The sequence below is a fragment of the Scardinius erythrophthalmus genome, assembly GCF_964197995.2.
Source record: "Scardinius erythrophthalmus genome assembly, chromosome: 6".
Classification (NCBI taxonomy): Eukaryota; Metazoa; Chordata; class Actinopteri; order Cypriniformes; family Leuciscidae; genus Scardinius; species Scardinius erythrophthalmus.
In genome coordinates this window covers 10,819,147-10,843,404 of record NC_138226.1, presented here as the reverse complement: position 1 = coordinate 10,843,404, position 24,258 = coordinate 10,819,147, and the positions used below count along the sequence as shown (strand labels likewise).

The 24,258-nt window shown below is 38.6% G+C and overlaps 1 protein-coding gene across 6 annotated transcripts in view; it reads left to right on the top strand.

The window, feature by feature from the left end:
• Positions 1 to 24,258, top strand: part of map2 (microtubule-associated protein 2) — a 116,673-nt gene that overhangs the window by 64,752 nt on the left and 27,663 nt on the right. Inside the window, exons 4-11 of one of the 6 annotated variants that reach the window (XM_081369392.1) lie at positions 376 to 622; positions 10,189 to 10,293; positions 13,330 to 13,404; positions 15,409 to 15,624; positions 18,790 to 19,089; positions 20,237 to 22,954; positions 23,276 to 23,476; positions 23,926 to 24,063. In XM_081369392.1, coding sequence (XP_081225518.1) covers positions 409 to 622; positions 10,189 to 10,293; positions 13,330 to 13,404; positions 15,409 to 15,624; positions 18,790 to 19,089; positions 20,237 to 22,954; positions 23,276 to 23,476; positions 23,926 to 24,063 — 3,967 coding nt within the window. In that variant the 5' untranslated portion in view covers positions 376 to 408. Of the gene's footprint in view, positions 1 to 375; positions 623 to 10,188; positions 10,294 to 13,329; positions 13,405 to 15,408; positions 15,625 to 18,789; positions 19,090 to 19,945; positions 20,086 to 20,236; positions 22,955 to 23,275; positions 23,477 to 23,925; positions 24,064 to 24,258 lie in introns of those variants that run through there. The other 5 variants (XM_081369394.1, XM_081369393.1, XM_081369396.1 and 2 more) reach the window with 5 other exon arrangements.

The window sequence follows — 24,258 nt, the reverse complement described above, 5'->3', positions numbered from 1 at the left end:
CATCGTTGTTGAAGAAAAGTATGAATTTCTTAAAAAAAACGTACTATGTATAATATATATGCTATATGCTAAATAATAAAATCTCTGATTTGAAGGGTTAGGCAATGTGATGAGGTCACGTGACAGCAATATACTATAATATTGTTTATTCACAATGCATTGTTATATATACAAGCATGTACAGTATTATGCAGCATTTAGTTAATAGTAAGCTCATATTTCCGAATATAAAGTTCATTGACACTTTCTGTAGGCTGCATAAGTATATGGCGAATGTTGATTGCATGACTTTAAATATCGATTGGCATTCTGCCCCAGAGGTGTTCAGTCAATGTATTAACATCAAGCTGAGAATTTTATTTTCTGATCTTTCAGGAGTAAGGAGTGAAGCCCTCCCCTCTGATTCAGATGGCAGACGGTCGGCAGCCCGAGGACAGTGGCCCCCAGTGGTCATCTCCGGGAGCACAGGGCTCATCCTCCCCAGGTGCGCATGGAGAGAACGGCTTCTCTTCCTCCTACAGGGCTTGCCAGTCTGGTGGTGGCCACGCTGGTTCTGCCGCCTCCTACGCCAAAGAGAACGGCTTCAACGGAGACCTGACCTCTGGACACGCTGTGACTGCTGGTGAGAGCCAGATAATGCAATAATTATACATGACATTTCACAAGAGATTTTTTAAAAAGATTTTTTACACTAAAGATGAACTGAAAGCCGTTCAGGATTTCTTTTCCAAGTTTTTACATTGTCATATGGTAGAGGTCAAGTAGTCTTGGCTAGCCAGACTTGTGAATTGTGGCAAAGCATCTGGTCTTCATTGCAGTTTTTTTCTGGCCAAGAACTGCACACTTAGACAGGAAGAGGCTGTAAGATTGTATGTGTGTGTATATACAGAATATACTATTGTGCAAAAGTCTTAGGCATGTTAGTATTTTCACCCCCCAAAAATGGTTTTAAGCCAGTAGTATATATCTTTTGTTGTAGTGTGTCAGTATGAAAAATCAGTTTACATTTCCAAACATTCATTTTGCAATTAAATGTAATAATCCAGTGAGATTTATATGCACAAGGAGTCTGACAACAGTCGGTGCTCAACACGGAGATCTGATCTCCCCATCGAGTCCATCAGTTATTACATGAAGAAACAGAAAAAAACTGAGACAGACTAAATCCAGAAGAACTGTGGCAACGTCTCCAAGACTCTTGAAGAAACCTTCCTGCAATATATATATATAGCAACACATATATACACACATACAGTATATACACACAATGGTTTTACATGTGACACTGAAGAGCCAGCGGTTTACATTTTTTTTGTGCAGTATGCATGGATTAGATGGAGTGTGCCATCTGAGGCTAAAACCAGAAGTCAAGAGGGCAAAAGTAAAAACAAAAATGCGTCCCATTATTATTATTTTTGCATGAGCGAGGCTGGAAGATGGTTGCAAAGTTCCTATTGCTGGAGGCTCAAAATGACTGAAATGTTATAATAGATAGTAGTTCAGCAGCCAAACTACATATTACCCACAGACGCTTTATCTTAATATTTCATAAAAAATAACACAAGCTCTCTGCGTTACATCCTGCATGACAGCTATAAATGCAAGTGAAAGGAATGACATAATTAACCAAGAGTCAGAGTGAACAATTATGTCTGGTTTTTCCCATTGCAATGACAGACTAGGGTTAATAACAGTCTGTGTTGCCATTTTTAAAGTCATGGTGTGTCGTGCATTTGCGCTTGTATCTCCAAAGCAGTTTAATCTTGTTTTTGGAGACCAGAGAGAGACGTCTCTGAAGAAGGAGGCTTGGCCAGAGCTTTTCCGTCTGGGTATTTATGAGGCCTCAGGGGTGTATGAGGAGTAAAATGAGGTGGTACTTTTCTCATGTCAGCACAAAAAAAAAAAAATTGTAAAAGGAAAGATTGCAGGGATGCTGAACAAAGGTCTGACAGAGTAAATTGCAAGGGAGCAGCTGCCATGGCAACCCTCTAATAGTGAAAGCTGCTGCTGTTCACCCTGCTCGGGGGGAGGGAGTGGTGCTGTTAATTATCCCGGTAATGATGGATCATAACTGCCTATTACATGCACACAAACAATACCAGCACTCCTGTATTTTGTAAGGGTATACATGCATGCACAGGCACAAGAACACACATGCACCATTACAGGCATTTAACGGAAAATCTCACAAAAAGTGTCACAAAAAGTATTTAACCCCAAAATCGGTTAAAAAAACCCAAAACATTACCATTACATTTTTTGGGTCAAAACTTTATTTTAAAGAAATGAATACTTTTAATTAGCGAGCACACATTGCATTGATAAAAGACATTTATAATGCTACAAGAGTTCTGTTTTAAATAAATTCTGTGAACTTTCTATTCATCAAAGAACAGTCAACCCTGAATCCATTTTAGTAATCCATTTTATCCAAAGCAACCTTTGAAAACCTTATATAGGTTAGATTAGTTATACTTTTGAATGGTATATAGAATTTAGCACGAACAGTTTTCTTATTTTTTAACCATTAAGATTTATTTACATTGTGACATTATGTCCTTTACAATTTACCCCAAATTTCACATTACCGTAATGTTAAAAAATCAGATTTGTGTTACTTAAATGTGAAAAATTATCATTTTAATTGTATTACAGCCCTGAAAAACATCCTGCCACACACTTTTTTCAGCATAAATTAACTATTGTCATTATGCATACTATTGCGTAAATATTTTTATTTTCATATTACAGTAGGTTATTTGAAGGAAGGCGATACCCGTGTGCTTAATTGTCATGATATTAAAGCAGTTTTTATCTTAAAAATATGCTTCACTTTGTTTATACAAAATATTGTTTCTTGTATTTTCTTTTGACTTTTGGGTGAAATGTTTCTTGAGGAATCACATTTAATCACATTGCTGCCTGAGAGAAGCAACTGCGACATTGAAGAGATCTTCTTCATCATTTTTCTGTCATATGGATTGCACTGATGTTAGAATTCATACTGGGTGGGAGGGGTTGAGCAGAGGCATTCTGGGAGTTCAGTCAGGGCTAGAACAGACACATCAGCAGAAATGTTGATATGGAAATGTGTAGATGAAGAGTTAGATGGACAGATGAAGAGACAGGTCGTTCTAAGTGTGTCCCTTCTCACACGAGACCTGCACTCACTGAGAGAAATCGCACAGCTCACCTAAAACTGCACATGCATTTTTTATTAATCATTATGTATTTATTTTATTACTGTATATTGTTATTTTTAGGTTTTCATGACTGTTATCCACCCTCTCTCTGACCCATAGCAATAGATGTTCTACTTTGTCCTTAAAACCGAGTTTCTGGTGATCAAATAGACGTCATTAAAATGTGCTGTCATATTTTTATGAATTTGTTTGTGAAATGTCAAATATTTGCAGAACGAGTCATTTTTGTTCTTAAAGTTACAGTTTGTTTTCAGAGTACATCAGGCTTTTTCATCTTAAAAGATCAAGTTAAGCTTGGAATCCATTTATTCTATAGGCTATTCACTTTTTTCCAAATACTGCTCTTTTCATGTAAAGTTTACTATATGTCGCCGCTGATATTAAGTGTACGGTAGGCAATGTGTCATATGTTATTAGCAGTTTTATGTGTTTATGAAATCCTCTTGCTTTCCAGTAATCTCTGTCCTCTGTATAAATCATCACAGTTCCCTTGTCACCTCCATAAATACTTAAAACAGCATAAAGCTGTGCAGAAAGCATCACCGCACCAACCCCTGACAGTGAGTGATGGATATTGACTTCCCATCTCTAATGCTAACAATCCTTCAGCCAGGGTGTGAGTTAACATCCCTCATGCATTTCTCATTAACAAACTTGCCATTATAAATCACTGTGAGCCAAGAGAACAACTTGTTTCTTTTGCTTGCGTCTGTGTGTTTAATTAATGATCCAGGTTGTGTTTTCATATTTCAGTTTGCTATCGACGTGAGCAGAACTGCTCGCTTCTAAAGAGAGGGTCTAATGATGTGTCTCTGTGGAGAGAAAGACCTTCCCTGAAAATAGTTTCTCTGCCTCTGTGACTCTGTGAGGGTGAGATTTTTGAGCCAAGGGCCATTGGCAAGGCCAACACGTTCAAGGGCCCTTCAGACACACAAGAGGCGCTAGACCGAGATACTGACAGCGCGACATATGACATTGCTTTGCATAAAGAACGGGACACTTGAGAAGCAGAGAGAGAGAGAGAGAGAGAGAGATTGCTTGCTGAGGCAGCTGCTGGCTTCAATTATAGGGGCTGTACTGAAAAGTGTGCTGTCCTGGAATGGTGCGCAGGATGGGCGGAACAACATAAAGATCGCTCTATTTAAGCCTACTTGTTGGCATATGTTTCCTTCATTATCATTTCATTCATTCATTCATTCATTCATTCATTCATTCATATATTGAAGATATGAAACTTTGGCGATCAACTTGTCTAGCATTATTTGTAGTATAGACTTGAACTACACATTGAATCTTGAATTAGTTAATTCATTATGACTTCATTAATAATTTTATCATACATTTTTCTTTTATTTGTGTATAAATTAAATGTAATTTCAATTAAATTCATTAATTTTATTTCAGGTCTATTCTTTTCTATTCTCTTAGCTCACCAGAATCGGTAACACTTTACATTAAGATTTAATTTGTTAACCATTAACAAACAATAATTTTACTGCATTAATTAAGTAATTAATTAATATGAATTCATGTGAATCTCTATGCTAAAACATATTTATAATTTCAAGTTGAACACACATGATTCAACAATAAACAGTAGTATATTTATGCAAATGAATATTAACCTAGATTACTAAATAAATGCTGCAAAAAATGTTCGTTCATTAATTTGTTCATTCGTTTGTTCGTTCGTTCGTTCGTTCATTCAAGATATAAAGATATGAAACTTTGGTGCATAACTTGTATAGCATTATTTAAGGTATAGACTTGAATTATACCCTGAATCTCTTAGGCTTATTAAGGGAAGGTTTGAATTAGTTAATTCATTATGACTTCATTAATCATTTTATCATACATTTTTCTTATAGTTGTGTATACATTTAATTTAATTTAATTTCAATGCAATTCAATTCAGTTTATTTTATTCTATTCTATTCTATTCTATTCTATTCTATTCTATTCTATTCTATTCTATTCTCTTACTGGATTTGGTAGCACTTTAAGATTTAACTTGTTAACAAACAATACTTTTACTGCATTAATTAATTAATTAATATTAAATAACGTTAATCTCTACATATTCTAAAACATTTTTATAATTTCAAGTTGAACAAACAATGAACAGTAGTATATTTATGCACATGAATATTAACTTAGATTAATAAATGCTGAAAAAAATGCAGTTCATTGTTAGTTCACAATACCTGATGGATTAACTAATTAAACCTCAATAAAGTGTCAGGTTGGGATATTTCACAATCCACAAGTTTCAGATCCACTGATTGCAAGAAACCATGAGATAGCAGCACAGATGCAGAGAGTCAGTAATATGTCTGTGTCACTCACACACCGAGGGTGGCAAAACCCACAGCAGAGGCATGCTGGGAGACGTTCAGATTGGGCCCAGTGTGTTGCTGTGGCAACAGCTCTGCTCTGTGGCGGGGGAGTCCTGGCATGGAGTACCAGCCATCCCCCTCCTTCTCCCGGCTTGCTTTTGGCAGCAGGAACGACTAAGAGTGCACTGGGAAGCATTTGCCTCCAGACAGCCATAACCGGCACTGCACTTTTTGGTAAGAAAGCTTTGATTTTTCTAATGGGTTGGTTAGAGGTTCTTTCTAGGTTTAACTGGCTTCCCTGCACTAGAATAACAGGTTGTTAGCATATTTGCACTTGTGGAGTAGTGCAGATTGTGTGTATATATCGCATGTTTGCTGAAAGTGCCTGCAAATATATTTGAATTTGAATCTTACCACCTGTCTAAGGGGTAAATACGACTGTCCTTGTGAATAACAGATATGTACAACGCAATATTCTTCATCTTCTTAGGTGTGCAGCTGTGTTTGTGCTTGCGGGTTGGTGTGTACTTTTTGGGGTATTTGCTTTTTGGTTGTGGTTGCTGATGTCTCAGGGATGTGAGCTATTGTTTGCTGGAGGCAAACCCATCTGATCAGCAATCCGAGCACATCTCTCGCAGACGGGTGTGGACAGACGCGAGGGGGGAGAGGGGGATGCTGGGCAGACACACCAGCACATCTGTCAGACACAAAGACTGTGATAGACTGGCCAGGTTTGCACTGAAAGTGAATCTATAGTGTCACTGCTTTACAGACACGGTCTAACAATGATGCAGGCGGCCAAGGAGAGAGAGCTATATGCTGAAAATTAAAGAGTAGGAAGATGCCAAACAATATAGCAACATCTGTTTTGTCAGAGAATGAGCATGAGAACAGAGAGAGCTAAATCTATATTAATGAATCAGTTTGCTCGGTATCTGGTCATGTTCATATTCTCTGCCCTCCTGCTGAGTCATGCAGTAATTGGCTGTGAAAATCAGCTTATGTAATTTGTTATTTCATATTCATTATTACATAGTAAACGTCCTTTTTTTCCCAAGACATTATGCAGTTTATTACATTTTCAGCAGCTGTATTTATAGATGAAAAACACTTGAGTGAAGTGCACTCTGTCATCATGCACTTACCTTGAAGCTGTTCCAAACCTGCAAAAACCTTTTTTCTACAAAGCATAAAAGTTAAAGTTTGGTCACACTTTAGATTAGGGTCCAATTCTCAGTATTAACTATAAACTACGACTTTTGCCTCAATAAACTCCTAATCATTGCTTTTGAATAGTCAGTAAGGTTGTTAAGTTAAGTTAAGGTGAGTGGGATTAAGGGATGTAGAATATGGTCATGCAGAATAAAGCATTCATATGTGCTTTAAAAGTACTAATAAACAGCCAATGTCATAGTATTATGCATGCTAATAAGAAACTAGTTAATAGTGAGAATTGGACCCTAAACTAAAGTGTTACCTGAAATTTTAATGCATTTTCATGCAACTCCTTTCCATACAATGGAAATTCAATGTGACCATTTAGTGGCCACAATAAAGTGGTCCAAATGACTTGTGCAATAGTCCGTCTTCTGTATCATATGATGGTTTTGTGCTATTTAAACAAATGAAATCTAAGACAGTAGTCAAATATGCTATAATTGCAGCATTCAATTCTCATTCTCATTCTGTTGTGTAGAAAAGAGCTGTATTAAAAATTCCGAGTCAGATCTTTTTAATGAATCGGTTGATCCAGTGCACAAAACCTGAATGATTCATTTATGAAGTTCAACTCACTGATTCAGTGTTCCACTGCTCAATGAAAATGAAGATATTCAGTGAATAATGACTTTAAATGAATAAAGTCCACTCAAATTTATTATATAGCACTTTTCACAATATACATAGTTTCAAATCAGCTTTACAGAAAATCATGATTTTAATGTTTGCATAATGTTTGTTTTCATAAAACTGTTACTGTATAATGTCCACAGTACTTGTCCTCTAGTTTTTGTCCTTTTAAGCCTAGGGACATTATTCAGAAATTCCCTTTTTGTGGGGAAACATGAGTGTGACTAAACGACAGAATTTAAATTTTTGAACGGATTATTTAATGCGACTCTCCTCTAGAGAAGCTGGTCTCTATCTTACCACTGGTTGATGGTGTATCACAAACCCGAGTGTGCGTGGGTGAATATCATTCTAATGGCATCTGAACAGAACTCTTTTCCATTTCTGTGTGTGTGTGTGTGTGTGTGTTTGTGAGTGGGTGGGCGGAAGCTGGGGCTGTAAGGTGGGCGGAAATTGTGCCTGAAAAGTGCACAAGAAACAAAAGCGATGCATTGCTGACTCCCATCATGCAGTCTGTTTGCACTGGAGAGAGAGTAGGAGTAGCAAATGGTCCTTAATCACTTTGCATCTCTTCAGAAAGCTTTGACGTAAGCCCTGCTGCAATGTTTTTCTGCGTCAGTGCTAATGTGTCAGCCTTGTGTCTGAACACTTGTTAGCTGATCATTGCAGCATCAACTTCGATTAAATCGAAATCTCCTCGTGCTTGCATGTTAAATGATTTATATTGCAAATGCTGTAAAGTTTAATGGCTGTTTACATTATGCTGTGTTTGTCATTGGACTAGATGTGCTTTTGGGACACATTTTAACTCATACTCCCACACAGTGCCTACACAGTTGATTTTGTAACAGGCACTGTCTTTTGCAATGATCAGCTGTGGGTGGCCATTTTAACACTAACTAGATCCATCTTGAGGATTAAATCAGACTACTGATGCCACTGAAATGTATCTCTTCATCACTGATGTGTTTGTAAGAATTCAGCAAGTGTGTAAGTGTCTTAAAGCACAGAGGGATACTTTTAATAGCGCTGTTTTAAAGCAGAGTCTATCCCTGGATGCGTGTTGCCAGCCAATCCGTGGGCTGTATTCCTCCCGCTGCTTAATCGGTTACAGTCTCTTCTTATACCTCCCCGATCTGCTGTTACCATGACAATTTACTCTCTCAAAGTGCTGCCAATTTTCTTGCCATTTTGAGCTTTTTGCTTTTCTTTTTAAAACGTTTTCCTCCGTTTTAGGCCCTCTGAGTTAGAGGTTTAAATTAATATTGTCTGAAAGGGCAGAGATAAGACTAAATTACACAATTGGAAGTTCCTTTTATTTGGTGTGAAATTGTATTTATAGAAAACAATAGTTCTGTACACTCAATCTTTAATAATGTGCAGTTATGCTTTCAGTTTGTCTTGCTGCTGTTAATTGGATATTTCATTTGTATTTTCGAACACGGTTTCCTAACCAAAGCGACAAGTGATAAAAAGTTCTTGTCTTGACAAGCTGTGATTGCCGGAAACAATAAGCGACGGGACATTTTATTGCTTGGTTTCTATTACTGTATAATTACTGTAATTTTTAGCTTCAGTGTAGACAGATAAGTGTCACTGTAAATTGAAATCATGTGACACTGAAGAATGGAGTAATGCATAAGACACTTAAAGGGGAACTATGCAGTGTTTTTTTTTAGCTTAATTTACCTTAACTGAACAGCTTCTGAGTCACTGGAATGGTTATATAAATTTTTTCGGGTTGAATGGTGGCCGTTTTGCTTCCCCCTAGCGCCTGTGAGCGGAAAAAACACCCTTGCAACTTTGGGCCGGCGGGCCGCTGGCCTCAGCGTCAGGAAGTATCGCGTGATATCAGGTCTCGCTATGTAACAAATTGCTTTACGGCACTGCACACATACAAGTTTATTTGCTCGCCTTCTGTGTATCATACATACCTCAGTGGACATGGCTCCGTGCATTCGCCGGCTTCTTTGAAAACAAATGCGCATGACCAGAGGGAGAAGATGGGAGGAGGGTTTTTACGACAGTGTTGTCAAATATATATATTCCGAAGCTGTAGGGGGAGCTCTATAGAGAAACCGGCGAGCAAAAAACGAGAAAACAGTGACGCAATTGCCAAAACTGCATAGCGACGCTTTAAGAACTTTACAGACCCCAAACTTTTTGCATTGCAATAAACATCAAAAGTTGTTGTGGTCTGTGTTTGTTTACAGGGAAGCCTCTGAGATTGACCAAATGATTGAAAACCATATTAATATTTGTAATTAACACCAATAAAGACCTTAATTGTATAAAGACGTTATATGTGGTCACAGTTGTCTTATAGTGTGCTCACAATGTAATACAATCTCATTTTCATTGGCTCAGCACCAATGGACTCTTATTTTGAAATTCTGTTTAATTTTCCTTTGTTCCTGTATCCCTGCTCTGTTTAGTTTCGGTTACCTTCGTTTCTGATTATGTTCTCTTTTGTTCCTATGGTTACATATTATCTGAACCTGTCTGTCATTATGTTCGACTTGTATTTGTACTCCCTGTTAAGTTTAGTCTCTGGTCGGTTCTCATTTTAGTTTGCATGGTTGCTGATTTATTTCCTGAGTGTTGTTGTGTTCGCAAGATTTTTACAGACAATTGTAGCCCTTTCTGAGGTCTGCTATGATTTTTGAAGGGTTAAAAGTATGACAAAAGTAGTGAAAAAATCCTGCCTGGATTGATACAGAAAGTATGTGTAAATATCTGCCCGTGTACATGCTCATGTGGGCGTGTGTTGACACGTGTGTGTATGTGTATGTGTCGAACAGAGCAAGTGTCGGCGCGGATCGTGCAGGAGGTTACGGCAGAAGCGGTAGCGGTACTGAAGGGAGAGCAGGAGCTCCATCCGGACACTGCCGTCAGGCTGCCATCAGGTAGGCCTGTAGCAGAGCATCCTGGGATACTGGAGGTTGGCCACACTCAGGTCTGCTCTTAAAGGACTTTATTGCGTTGGTGAGACATGGAAAAAAATGGAACGCAATGGGAAAAGTAAGGGTTTCTTTTTTGGTTGAAGGCGCTTCTTAGAAGGCTGTGTACTGACGATGGTCACTTTGGAAGTAATTTGACCATTTATGAGTCGTTGTGATTTATTTTGAATGCTGAGGTAATTTATTGAAGATCTTGCAGTTGTTCAGACCAACAGAACATATTCCTTAATGGAATAGTTAGAATATAACTTGTTAGAATATTTTTGATATTTTTTCAAATTAATTTAACTTTCTTTATTCCATTAACACAAAAGGAGAACGTCTGAATAATGTATGTTTTTTTTAACAATAAAGAAAAAAATACTTTATTCAGCAAGGATGCATTAAATCAATCGAAATTAACAGTAAATACATTTTAATGTTACAAAAGATTATTTTAAATAAATGCTGTTCTTTTTAACTTTATATTCATCAATGAATTCAGAAAAACTAAAATGTTTCCACAAAAATATGTATATGCAGCACAACTGTTTTCAACATTGATAATAATAAGAAATGCTTCTTGAGCACCAAATATTACAATGATCTCTGAAGGATCATGTGACACTGAAGTTATTTTAAATTGTGATAATTTTTACCATATTTTTACTGTAACTTTAGAATGGTAGTGTACATTTACAATTGATGGGAACTGGTACTTTCAAGCTTAATAAAGGATATAAAATCACCATAAAAGTATTATACCATTACAAATTTTCTGAAATCATACAAGAGGTTTAACCAAAATATACTGTAAGTAATTAAACATTGTCAGTAAGTTGAACTCAAGTAATGGATCAGTCGGATTCATTAATGAATCATTCAAACCAGTTTTGTGAGCTGATTTTATTAAACATTTTTATTAAATAAATATATTAAAAAACTCAAAAATAACGCTCTTCACGAATCAGACATCACTAACAAGGAGAGCTACTTGTCAAGATTTTCATTTAATTTGAATTTTCAGGTGAACTGTTCCTTTAAATGTTGACATATTTTGATGTTTGTCAAAGATAACATGGAGAGACAGTACACAAATAAGTTTCATTTATGATTTTTTTTTGCTTTCCGATCTCTTTGGTACGTGATAATCATTGTCGTTGTGTCTGTCTGTTCCTCACACTGTGAGTAAACTGATCAAAGCTGTGGAAAGCATCACCAAGGCACTTTCTTTTCCTTCATAATGACATATTTGCCCTGACAGCTGGCCTGTCCCAGCTCCTTTCTGCTTGGGTTCTGTAACAATCCGCTGGCTATCTGTGTGTGTGTGTGTGTCACAGGGCAGAGAGGGCCAGAGTGAGGGTGAGCCTTGAGCCCTCTCTGTCTTCTGTAGCTTGCTAGCATCATTGTAAAAGTGGTGGACATTTTTTTTCCTGGTTTCTGTGGTAGTGCTGCATGTCGTTTGTGTTGTGGTTTTATCTGAGCTTTCTTGGTTTTGAAAGTGCATTCTTGAGTGTGTGTTGCCATTGTTATGTCAGTTTCAGTGTTTTGACAGTGACTTTATAAGGACTGGGCAGTTGCTGCCGACATTAATGGTCGTGAATGTATGTAAACTCGTAACTCGTAATAAGTTGTTGTTTGAAATGTATGTGAGGAAGGAAGAACTGTATGTGATAATGTGTATTTGTTCACTTATCTAATAAGCTAAAACAGTAAAAATGTATTGCAAATAAATGGCACACATGAACTTAGATCATTTACAGGTTTGATCATTTGTGGTTATCCTTTTCTTTTTCTTATTACAAATACAGTAAATGCTTCATAGTCAGACTTCACAAGAAAAAGGGGAATAAAATAAAAAAATATAATCCATAGCTCCAAGTTTCCCCTTGCTGTGCTGGAGTTAGTCAGCAAAATTAGATAATGTTTTCTCGACTAACACGTTTGATGTTGAGTCAGTCTGTCAGAAGAGCTCAAAGGATTAGTGATGGCAAAGCATTCGGCATACCAATCCTGAACTTAGACTTCTCTCTGCTCAGCATTTCCTTAGAAACTTGACACGCACATACACACGACCCTGCATTTATATCTTCGGGGGGGAATTTTACAATCAAATATAGTGTTGTTAAACTCTTTGCTCCTTGGTGTCTCGTTGTAAGCTAATATAAGCTAATTACACTTTATCCCTTCATGGCTCTATTTTTCCTTGTTAAAACATGCCCACTGGTTTTCACATGGTTTATTTTTCTTGTTTGGACATTTAAAGAAATTTTGCTTTCTTAAGATTAAAAAAGTCACACCAGAGCTGGCTTGCATTTTGTGACCTTGTTCCCTCCATGTATTTTGTATCCATTGTATCGTTTCTTGTCGCTCTTTACTATTTGCCATTAAAAGGCAATCATGAATGAATGAAAAAATAAATAAATATGTGAAAAATTCATAAATTTGTAGGGTCTGTTCCAAAACCTTGTGAACCTAGTTGACTTTTTACGATACCTACACTACAATTCAAAAGTTTGTGGTCGATCATTTTTTCAAATGTTTTTGAAAGTAGTCTGTTATTTTCTGTTTTAATTAGGGGGATATTATATAATGTAATGTATTCCTGTGATTGGAAAACGGAATTTACAGCACCATTTCTCCAGTCTTCAGTATCACATGATCCTCCAGAAATCATTCTAATATGCTGATTTGCTGCTCAAGAAACATTGATTATTATTATCAATGTTGAAAATATTTTTGTGGAAACCCTGACACATTAAGCTTTTATTTAAAACATAAAACATACATTTTTAAAGATTCTAAATGTCTTTACTGTTTGTAATTTTTGATCAATTTAATGCATTCTTGCTGAATGAAAGTATTAATTTCTTTTAAAAAAATCTTGCCAATCTCAAATTTTAAACAGTAGTGTATGTCGGAACAGAGCCAAAATGGGACGGCAAATTTGTAAATGTGTTGATCTGATCTTGATCATTGTCTTCTTCTTTTGTTTATTTACAGTGGAAGACTCTGCAAACCTGCCGCCTTCACCTCCACCGTCCCCAGCAGCGGAACACTTTGGGCCTTTGGATCAAGGTAGGGTCATGCTTCATGTGTGTATGGAGAGAGGTGAGGTGAGAAACACACTGAAAGAACTTGAACACCTTTTTTCCCCCCATGAGTATTCTAGTCACCCTCTGACCCTGGCTTGAATGAGGGTGTTCTATTTGGGGACGCCTGCTAGTCCCACCCCTTCCAGGCTGATTTCAACCCTCTCACAGTGCCCTACAGATGCCCACACGCCGCTGATCTGTGGGGTTGGTCTAAAGATTGATGGAGTGGTGTTTGCAGGATCAACTTTGCCTCCTTTGTTGACATCATTCAAGTCGAACTCCTCTTCCTCATCCAGCATCTTCAGCTCTTAAACATGGCCTCATCTTCATAATTGCTAAATCCGGGAGCTTATCTTGATCAAAAACCCAAGCCAAAGTGACCCCACCCCTTTCTAGTCCTCGTAACCAATCAAACCCAACCCCTCCTTATACCCCGCCGAACCATGGATCTTGACTCTGCCCTGCATGAAAGCCATAAACCTTGAGCTGAATGCTGTACTGTCTCACCTGCAGCTGATGTTTCCAGGCTGTTGCTGAAACCGTGTGGCATTCAGATTGCCTGCTCATCCTCTCTCCAAAGCCCCCCTTTAGAGATCTGTTGATTGCTCCAAACCTCTCTCAGTTCCTCTGTTCGTCCCTGTCTTTGGATTTGCATGTTGTATTGTAGGTGCTGTTGATGTTGTGGGCTTGTGCTCGTTCATCGTTTTGACTGTGTCTGTCTCTACTGCCCGTGGTAGGCCGATGCCATGCTGAGATCACTCTCTGAAGCTACTTAACTAAACATTAATGCCACTAACAGCCTTAAGGAGATCATTAAGTCATTAAGCGGATACGTAAAGTTAACATGAAATCAAAATGGCCTCTTTTTAGTACTGTACATAATACCTTGTATTATTGTGTGCATATCATCGGTGCGCATTATTCTAAAGAATTAAATCATCACTTTTTACACCTTTGAACAACTTTTACTTCATGGCTTTATGGTTTTACCTATTTTTGTCATTTAAAGTTAAAATTAAACTCACTTGTAACTACATTTTATGACATGTATTTACAATTTTGATCACAATTACAATTAAAGAATCTTTTATAGAGTTATGTATATCCAAAATTGTTTAATCTTTTTTTCTTTAGGTTGAATTTGATTAATTTTACTGTGCCGTGAAGCTGATAAACCTAAATACAACAACATTAAATATATATATATATATATATATATATATATATATATATATATATATATATATATAAAACATTTATTTTAAGTTCTTCTGTGATTTTTTTTGTGTGTGTATATATCTATACAATATATTATAGAATTTTAATATCAGCCGTTTATCAGTTATTGGCTAAAATATTAAAATAATTATCGACTTATCGGTATCAGCCAGAATTTAAATATCTGGGCATACCTAATATTAACCAATCACTCGTTGACCCTTTACCAAGCCTTTTTTATTTACTGCTCACTAAATATTTCACATTACAAAAATAAAATGGGTTGTGAATGACGTTTCATATTGACTGTCAGCAGACACTAAAGAATGATACAATTTCATCCTCAGTTTAGACTTTAGACAAACCTATAAAATGTCATCAGAGATGTTCAGACTCTGGTTATGGCATAGCGCCACTACGGTCACACTTTGTGTTTCTCGACACTGTGTGTTTGTGTTTGTGTTGTGTGTCTTTCTCTTTTCCGTACACATTACACATACTCCTCTCTCGTTTTATTTCTCACTTTTTCTTTTTAGCTCTCTTTCCCCTTATTTTCTCTCTCTCTCTCTCTCTTTATCTCCTCCCTTCCCCCTCAATTTTTGCATATTCTGATTAGCCTTCTTTTTACTTTCTCTCTTTCACTTGTTCCTTTTTTCCTCCCTTACTTGCTACACCTTTTCTATCTTCCTCTCCTTTTCCTCTCTGTCTCTTTGTCTCTGTCTCTTTGTCCAGATTTCCCTGCAGTTCTTTTCCTTGTGTCTATTTGTAGATGTAGGGGATGAGGAGGAAGCAGGTCCTCTCCGCCGCTTCCAAAATTCTCGCGAGAGGTGCAAGTTCCTCGCCCCCTCCATCTCAGTGTCTGTGCCTGAGGATGACCCCTACCACTCTGACGAGGAATACTATGAGCACCCTTTATTCAGCCCAGAGTGGACGCGCTCTGGCTCTCGCCCCCCAGGGCAGGCCGCCGCGTTTAGACAGATCGAAGGTGAACCTCGCATGGTTCCTCTCTGCCATTCTCTCCTCCCTTCCTTCTCCTTCTTCCTCCCTTTCCTCTCTCTTTCCTTCCACTTATTTCTCCAGCTCAGCATCAACACCTCTCTCTCTCTTGCTTTTCGCTCTCTCTTTCTGGTCCGCCTCTTCCTGTCTTTTGTCTCTGTTGTGTCGTGCCCACTCTGACCGAAGCGTGTCGTGTGGGGGTGGTATCTGTTTTTGTACCTTGTTCATCGCAAGTCATTTGGATTTTCTGCAACTTTTGTGCCGTGCAGTACAAAGGCACGAACGTTTGTGTTTTTAGGCAAAATCCCTGCTGCTATGCATGTAGTGCTCAGTTAAAGGAGGAAAATCACTGACTCTGAAAATGAAATCCAAATGACTTGCAGCATCAGCAGGACATTTGTGCATGCTGTGCACATTTTCTCCTTTGCCTGTTTGCCGTCTTCTTGTCTCCGCATCTGTCCGCCCGTATGTTAGCCAGTCTGTCCATTTGTACTTTTGATTGTCCCTCATCAGGCCCAAAAACGTACCCATGCGTCTCAACAGGCCCCTCACATTTCTCCAACCTGCTGATGTACACATGCTGTAGATCACAGGATGACTTTCAGCTCTTCACATGGTGGCCCACACACACAAGCATCTCTGACCTTATTGCATCAGTGAAGAAGGGGTAATCGCTTTCAGGGTCAAAATGACTCAGTGAGGGTTGTGTTTACAATTTAAAGGAGCCATGAACTGATTTTTTTTATTTATTATTTTAAAATGTTTCCTGGGGTGCACTTACTAATGTTAGTATGATTTTTACTTAAAAAATGGTCATAATATAGAAATAAAAGACCATTTCATTTTCTACCCTGATTTTAGCCCTCTGATTTGAAAGCTCTGTTGGAAGGGGCGTGTCTACTGTGAGACTTCACTCAGTGTAATCGCCCACTGCAGTTACTGGCTAACATCTTGGATATGAAATAATGCTGAGACATTCACATAGTTAAAAATAAATAACCACTTTCCTAGAATTAGGATCCTTTGATAGGTAAGGTTATTTTAGTCCAGTGATCTCTTCTCATCTCACTAACCTGCCAGTGGGCGGGGCCAAAGACGCGATGATGTAGAAGTAGGCGTTGATTTGATTCTACAGAGGTGGGTCTTTCGCCGCACTATTACGTCATAATGTAACAAAATTTCAAACAAGATGATTTCTGAGCTAATAGTATAGTACAATGACCGCATTATGTTAAAAGATCATGACCCCTTTTTTTGGGAACCAAGAGCTTACTGCAACCAAAGGTTTTTCAGCTGTTTTTCATGGTTTCTAAACAGCTTTGTTTTATAAGCTGCGAGCTTGCAATCTGAATCAAATTTTATAAAAGAAAGACTGTTTGCAAAATAACTCAAGACAATAAACTGATAACACACACTCTATTGCAACCAGAGCAGTCTTTTTAAAATCTTTAAACGAAAGCAAATCTTTTTAATGAATTGGTCAAAAGTTCTTATTCATGTCCAATTCGAAATTAACTGAGAACTGTTAATGAGTAATGTGTATTGTTTGTGAGATAACTGACTTATATGACAACATGTATAGTTAAAGCAGTGTTGTTTTAGTATTATTTATATACCATTATAGTATTTGTTCATTTGAATGAACTTTTAGATTTTGAAAGCGAATTCAAATTAATAAACACTTTACCAATTTTGAATTAGCTTTTATTTAGCTGTTTATTATTATTTAGCTTTCATTTTAGTTTATATCAGTTTTAAGTTTAGTATCTTTAATACTTTAATGTATTGCAGTTAGTTGTGAAGGCATACATGAAGAAATACACATGTTTTCATATTAATGTATTTTATTTTTATAAATATTTTTAGCTTTAGTTAACAATAATAACACTTTTTTGAGTTTGAGTTTAAGGTTGTGTTGCTTCCTCAAAAGAACTAAAATAATGCAATAAGTGGAATTAGAATCATTAAATCCCTTAGAACTTTCTACATCTGACATTGAGTTGCTGCCAATTTGCGCTCTCTCTCCTATACCCTCTCTTTTCTCTCTCCTTCCACTGCAGCATCCTGCTGAGATGTGACCTGGTATGGTCTGCGTCGCCATATCTAGCCTGGCTCCCAGCAGAGACTATTGCAGTTTCTTATCTCCCTTTCTCTCTCTCTCCCTATCTCTCTCTCTCTATCTCTCTCTCTCTCTCTCTCTCTCTCTCTCTCTCTCTCTCTCTCTCTCTGAACTACATCATAAGCTTTGTTCTGAGTAAAAATTCTGCATCTCCGGTTTCACATTCATTCTGACATCTCAATAGTTCCCTGGCCGGCATTATTATGGTGCTGTGGGTTTTGTTGGGTCTCAGTTGTGAGAGACAATGCAGATGCACACAGCGTTGTGTGCCAGTGTGTTGTGTGCAAGTAATGTTTCATGTTCAAGAATAAAATTGAACAAATGAAGGAGCTGATATAGAGTATTTGTCATAAACTTTTGAAATGAGCATTGATAATGTAACTGAGAGGTACATATTTGGAAACGAATAATCTAGTGATTTATATTATTATTTTTTTCAGCCTGTAGGGAACCCCCATTGATTATTGAAACTGATTTAAGCAATTACAAGATAGATTATCTGCTGAATATCACCATGATATTATTGGCTGTAAAAAGAAAATAATTTTATACACAATATGACCAGTATTGTGTCTCTTTTTACTGGAAAGTAATTCCAATCTGGCCAAAGTAAAATCAACTGATGCATGTTACAGAGCAAAGCACAGCCTGTCTGAAACACTGCAAACACAGACAAGCGGAGTGATCAGAACTGATTTTTTAGTCAAATACATTATTAAAAATGGTTCTTTGAAATTGTGAGAAAAGGATCAGTTACCTCTGTTATTTCGATCTTATCTGATTTTCCATCACAAAACAGTGTCACATTAAATTGCTAATATATACAATTCTAAAACAGTATGTACAGAATTAGATTGCATATTCATCTTCTTATTTTATCTGCTACCACTTTTTCTCAAGGTCAGAGAAAACACCCATACATACAGCAAAAGTCATGGCATAACTGATAGAGCTGAAAGTGTCCCACCTTTTAAGTAACCCAAGTCTGTGTTGTCTATAGTCTTGATGTTTCCACTTGTCTCCCTCTTTATGAAGAAGAGGAGACCATAGAGAGTCTCTCAGCTGCGGAGGAGGAAGAGGAGGAGACTTCAGAAGCCGCAGCAACAGCAGCAGCTCTAGAGGAAGAGGAGGATGAGGAGGAGCAGTGGAGTGGGGAGGAGCCTGAGCAGGAATCCCCATCTGAGCTCCTAGAGCGGGCAGAGGTCATAGGCGAGGCCCAGGCTCTGCCCGGCCTGCAGGCCGAGGCTGAGGTTCACACGCAGGCAGCTACTGCTGCTGACGAAGCCCCTAATGGGAGATCTGAGGAGGCAGGGGGGCAAGAAAGCCTTGCGGAAGGTGTGTCCATCCTTCTCACAACCTGCATGTTTCTCTCTCCCTTCACAAAAAAAAGCTAAGCGAAAGCATCGTGAGAGCTTTCTAAGGGAATGTGGGTGGATGGCTCAAATATCTCCTCTATCTGCTGATGCTGCAAGGCAACACAGGCTTGATGGTGACCAGCTTCTGTGGCCAGAGCTGTGTGTTTGTCTGTCAATGTCTTTCTACTAAATTGCTTTTCCCAGAGCAGCTACCATCTGCTAGCTATCTGATGAAGCTTTTTCTGAACTTTCTGCTTATTTCTCTATTGACGCTACTGCTGCCAGGTCGACCTCTCTCATTGTTTTCCATTGCTCAGTTAATTTTTATTTGCCAGCTACATTGCCAGTTTGTGGGTGATTTTTGCTGCATGCGCCAACAAAACACCTGTTTTTACAAGTAGGATTCTATTAGAATCCTGTTTTTGTGATATTGTGATATTGTGTTATGCTTTATTTTCAAAGGCATTTGAAAAGCCAAGCTTGTGGATTCAAATTTTATTTGTTAATTTTCATTTTGCTTTTTTCTTCACGTGATCATTGTCATTTCACATGGTTAATAGAAAATGTAGAACAATTTTGAATAATAAAAAACAATGTATTATTTCATGAGTGGTATTTTAAGACAATTACAGTCGGCCACATGTATAAGTATAATTTATACCCATTTAGTGCTTAAAATGAGCCTCATTAAACAGTACCTTGCACATTGTTGTCTTTTAAATTCCACCAATATTTGATTATCTTCTGAAAATCAGACCCACAGTGCATTTTCCATAATCTCTGAATATGTATTTGGCAGAAATTTTAAGATCAGCTATTCCATCTTGCTGCCGGTGTACTGACGTCAGTATCGTGTTTGGACCACCTCCTTGGATATTTCATCTTCATTTTCTGGACCTCATCCACGCAACATTAAATGTTCTGGGTCTGCATGCTGATCCTGTCATATCCATGCCATCACACCATCACTGAATTGGTATGTGTGTATCATCGGCTGCTGCTATTTGAAAATGGAAGTTCATATTACCAAGAGCTTTGGCTGTCTGTGTGGTGGTTGGCCTGGCAAACTTGTACTTTGAATTATTAATAATGCAATACAATGCAGACTACTTGAGATTTGCTTTCAGCTGTGAAGATGGAAGCAGAGCGGCCAGAAAGCGAGAGGACAGATCCCATTGGCATGGACTTCACTGATTCCGCAGTGCATCGAGATGATGAACTCCCATCTTACCAGAGCCTTACCAGAGACACAGATATGCCAGAAAGCCCCTTTGCTCGAACATGCCCCATGGAGGATTTTGAAGTGCCTCCAAGTTACCAGGATCATGCCAAAGATCCAACTGAAAAGCCTATTGTACAAAGTGGTGCTGTAAAACAGCCTTCAACCGAAGCAGGTGACTCCAGCAATATCCATGAGGTCAAACCAGAGCAGATTCAAGACAAACAAATGGAAAAAACAGCAACAGAGGGGGACATGAAGGACAAATCTGGCATGTCTGCTTATTTTGAGACCACTACAATTAAGACGGATGCCGCTGGGTCTCAAGGAGAAGGGTATTATGAGCTGAGTACTACATCAGAAGAAGAAAAGGACTCTATTGGTAACCTGCCACTTCCCGAAATCAGCTACAGCACTTTGGCTCAAACACACTCTTTGGAAGTCCAGCCAGATCTTCCAAAAAGTAGCGCAGACACACTACTTACCACTTCACCAGCAGAGAGAAGAGATGACTGCAGACTATCTCCTGGAAAACTGGCTCTAGATCAACGAAGTTACTCTTTGAATATCACCATTGGGGCAGTGAATCATGGCGATGCCCAAGGAAGTCCCAGAAACTTCTCTCCATTGGCCACCGACATCATGTCTCACACTAGTGGGAGCCTTGACGAATCTGCCGATTACCTTCCTGTCACAACTCCCTCAGTTGAGAATATCCCTCAGTTTCCACCACTGATCTTGGAGACAACTGCCTCTGTCACAACTCCATCATCTTCACCTCCCCAAGCAACAATCACTGATGTAAAGACAAGTCCACAGACAGAGTCTCCAGAATCACCTGTCCAAGCCAAATGCTGTTACAAAAATGGCACCGTCATGGCCCCAGACCTGCCTGAAATGCTGGACCTGGCAGGTACCCGATCAAGGTTGACGTCTGACAACGCAGAACCAGATATTATGAGGAGGAAGTCTGTCCCAATGGACATGTCTTCTATGGTGAGTGATTCTTTAGCGCATTTGTTCAAAGGTGACCAGGGCCAGATGGCTCCAAAGAGAGAAATGCAGCTGGAGGAGCAAGGATATTGTGTCTTTAGTGAATACTCTGGCCCCATGCCATCCCCTGCAGATGTGCACAGTCCAATGGAATGTTCTCCTCAAATCTTCAACACAGTGATATCAGAGGAGAAAGAAACTGGTCTTGATGCATTTGGAAAACAGGAGTGTCTATCGACTGAAGATCTGAAAGCAACAGAGGTTGTTACACCACAGGCAGAACCAGCAAAAGAAAAATCAAGGAATGAAGATTCCTTTGAAAATGAAAGTGCACCTTCTGGAAAACCTTCTACAGAGTCTAAGCAAGATGAGTCTGATCTTTTAAAGACTGAACCTTTGGAAGAAATCAAGAGTCCAACTTTACCTGACAATGAGAAAGGACAGTTAGACAAACAAGCTGAAACATTTATTACACCGAAAGTGACGGTTACTCTTGAGGAACCAAAGCCTGATTTTGATGTAGGTACTAATCTTGCAGCTGAAACCGATGCTGAAATAGCTGCCTATGAGAGGCAAATTCGCAAATTGGAGATGGAGGACCGACCTCTGAGTGTAGAGGAGGAACGGGAACTCCAGGAACTCAGGGAGAAGGTGAAGAATAAACCAGACCTTGTGCACCAGGAAGCTTATGAGGAGGTGGATGCAGAGGATGCGTACCAGCTCACTGGAGCTGCAAAGGACAGAATTGCTCGGCCCATCAGACCATCTCCAGCATCTTCTGTAGAAAGTGCTACTGATGAGGAGAAAATGCATGTTGGCGAGTTTGAAAAACCTAGATCACCAGGTAAGAAAGAGGCTCTCAAAACAGATCCTAATAGATTATCTCCAGTTGGGTCTTTTGAGAAATATTTTAGAGAGGAAAGACCTTCTGAGCAGGAGGTAAAGCAGAAAGACTCAGTGGAACCCCTCAAAGAGAAAGTTGCTGAGGAGAAACCTCAGCAAGCTCCTTCAAAGACAGATGAGGGTTCGGTTGACACCACAGTGACACAAGAAGTAGAGGAAGAGGTAGAGCTTGCTAAGGAGCCCGAAGAGGTTATGCCAGAACCAAAGCCAGCTCTAAACTTGGATGAGAAGCCAGTGGTAGATAAAACTGAGCCAATTGAGGTTGTGGTCGAAAAAGAGGAGGTTAAAGAGGTTGAGAAAGAAGAAGTGGAAGATGAGGAAGTCTTGGATGGGGCCAAAGCTGCAGAAGATACTGTTGAGTCTCGAGCTGCAATTGAGTCAATAGTGACAGTGGAAGATGATTTTATCACGGTGGTGCAGACCATCGATGAGAGCGAAGTCTCTGGACACAGTGTACGTTTCTCAGCTCCCTCTGAAGAAAAACATCCAAAGCTCCTCCAAGAGGAGGAAGAGGAGGGGGAGTCCGTGGAAATGGCACAGGAAGTGGAGATGGAGGCTCCCAGATTAGAGGAAGTTGTAGATGTTCCAGAGCCTATTGAGCCTTCTGTATGTCCAGCCAAAGAGATAGAAGTGCCAGAGAGTGAGGCCCCAACTCAAAGCTATGACGACTACAAAGATGAAACTACCATTGATGACTCCATCTTAGACAGCTCCTGGGTGGACACTCAAGGTGTGATTTTAATACCTGTTTTGCATTAAAATTTGCTCAGCAAATGACAGAATCTTTCAGAATTGTTAACTTGCGGTCTATATTTTCAGGTAATAAATTAAAAATAAAATGGTCATAAATTAGCTGGCTTGCCAATAAACAGCAATACAATTTGTCATTTCATTATTTCTTTGAGAGCGTAAATTAGCTGGCTTGCCAGTATACAGCAATACAATTTGTCATTTTATTATTTCTGTGAGAGCCATGTTGAATTTCAAGTAAATGCATGTTTACACCCTGGTATAAGAGTAGCTTGCCTGTTTCACTTCATGTACTCTGTAGATGATGATAAGAGCATGGCTACGGAGAAAATTGAGCCTCTACCCAGAGTGATGAGCCCTGTCAAGAAACCACCCGCAGAGAAACCAGTCAAACAGAGGGCTAAAGGTGGCAGGGCAAAAGGACGAATCACCACCCCTGAACGTAAACCTATTCGCAAGGAGCCGGTACCCATCCAGAAAGATGAGCTAAAGAAGAAAAAAGGTTTTTGTTGCTGGAGTGACATTGTTTATTATGTATATCCTGTATTTATTTTTTCCATTATGATGGGCATTTTCTATAGCCCTCCACATGTTTTTTTAATTTGATTTTATTTAAACAAATTAAATACTTAAATCTTTATGTTTATTTCCACTTTGGATAGATGTCATGTATCAAATGTAAAATTTTGTATTTAGATTTTTTTTTTTACTTAAAAAGTGCAAGCAATCTTTTGTTATGAATTACATTTTTATTAAAAGAAATTAATTTATCATGCTTCAACCAATCATGTTTTCTTTTACCCCCCCACCCCCACCCCCCATGACATCTATGTTAAATTATTCTTTCAATAAAAGATTAATTGATATTTTAAGGGGAGTGACTGTATCTCCTATTGTCCTGAATCGTACTGCTGCTGTGACTGTCCTTGATTCTTTGTCTCCCTCTTGTAGCTCTGATTAAGAAGGCTGAGCTCACAAAAAAATCTGATATTCAGACGTGCTCTCCTTCCCGGAAGAGTGTTTTAAAGGCTACCGTAAGGCACCCTAGACCTACTCAACATCACGCGTGTGTTAAACGGAAACCCACAGGTGATCTCTGTCACAAGGAGCTGTTTTGCAATGTGGCTGGCAAACATGGGCATTGGCATGTTGTTTTAAGAGTGATGCTTGTCTATTGATTTATTTGTTTTTCTTTTCATGTATTTTATATAACAGATTGTTTTAGTTACATAAGTTTCATGTTCATGCAGTGTTTGTAATGAGGCTCACTGGTGTTTTATTCAA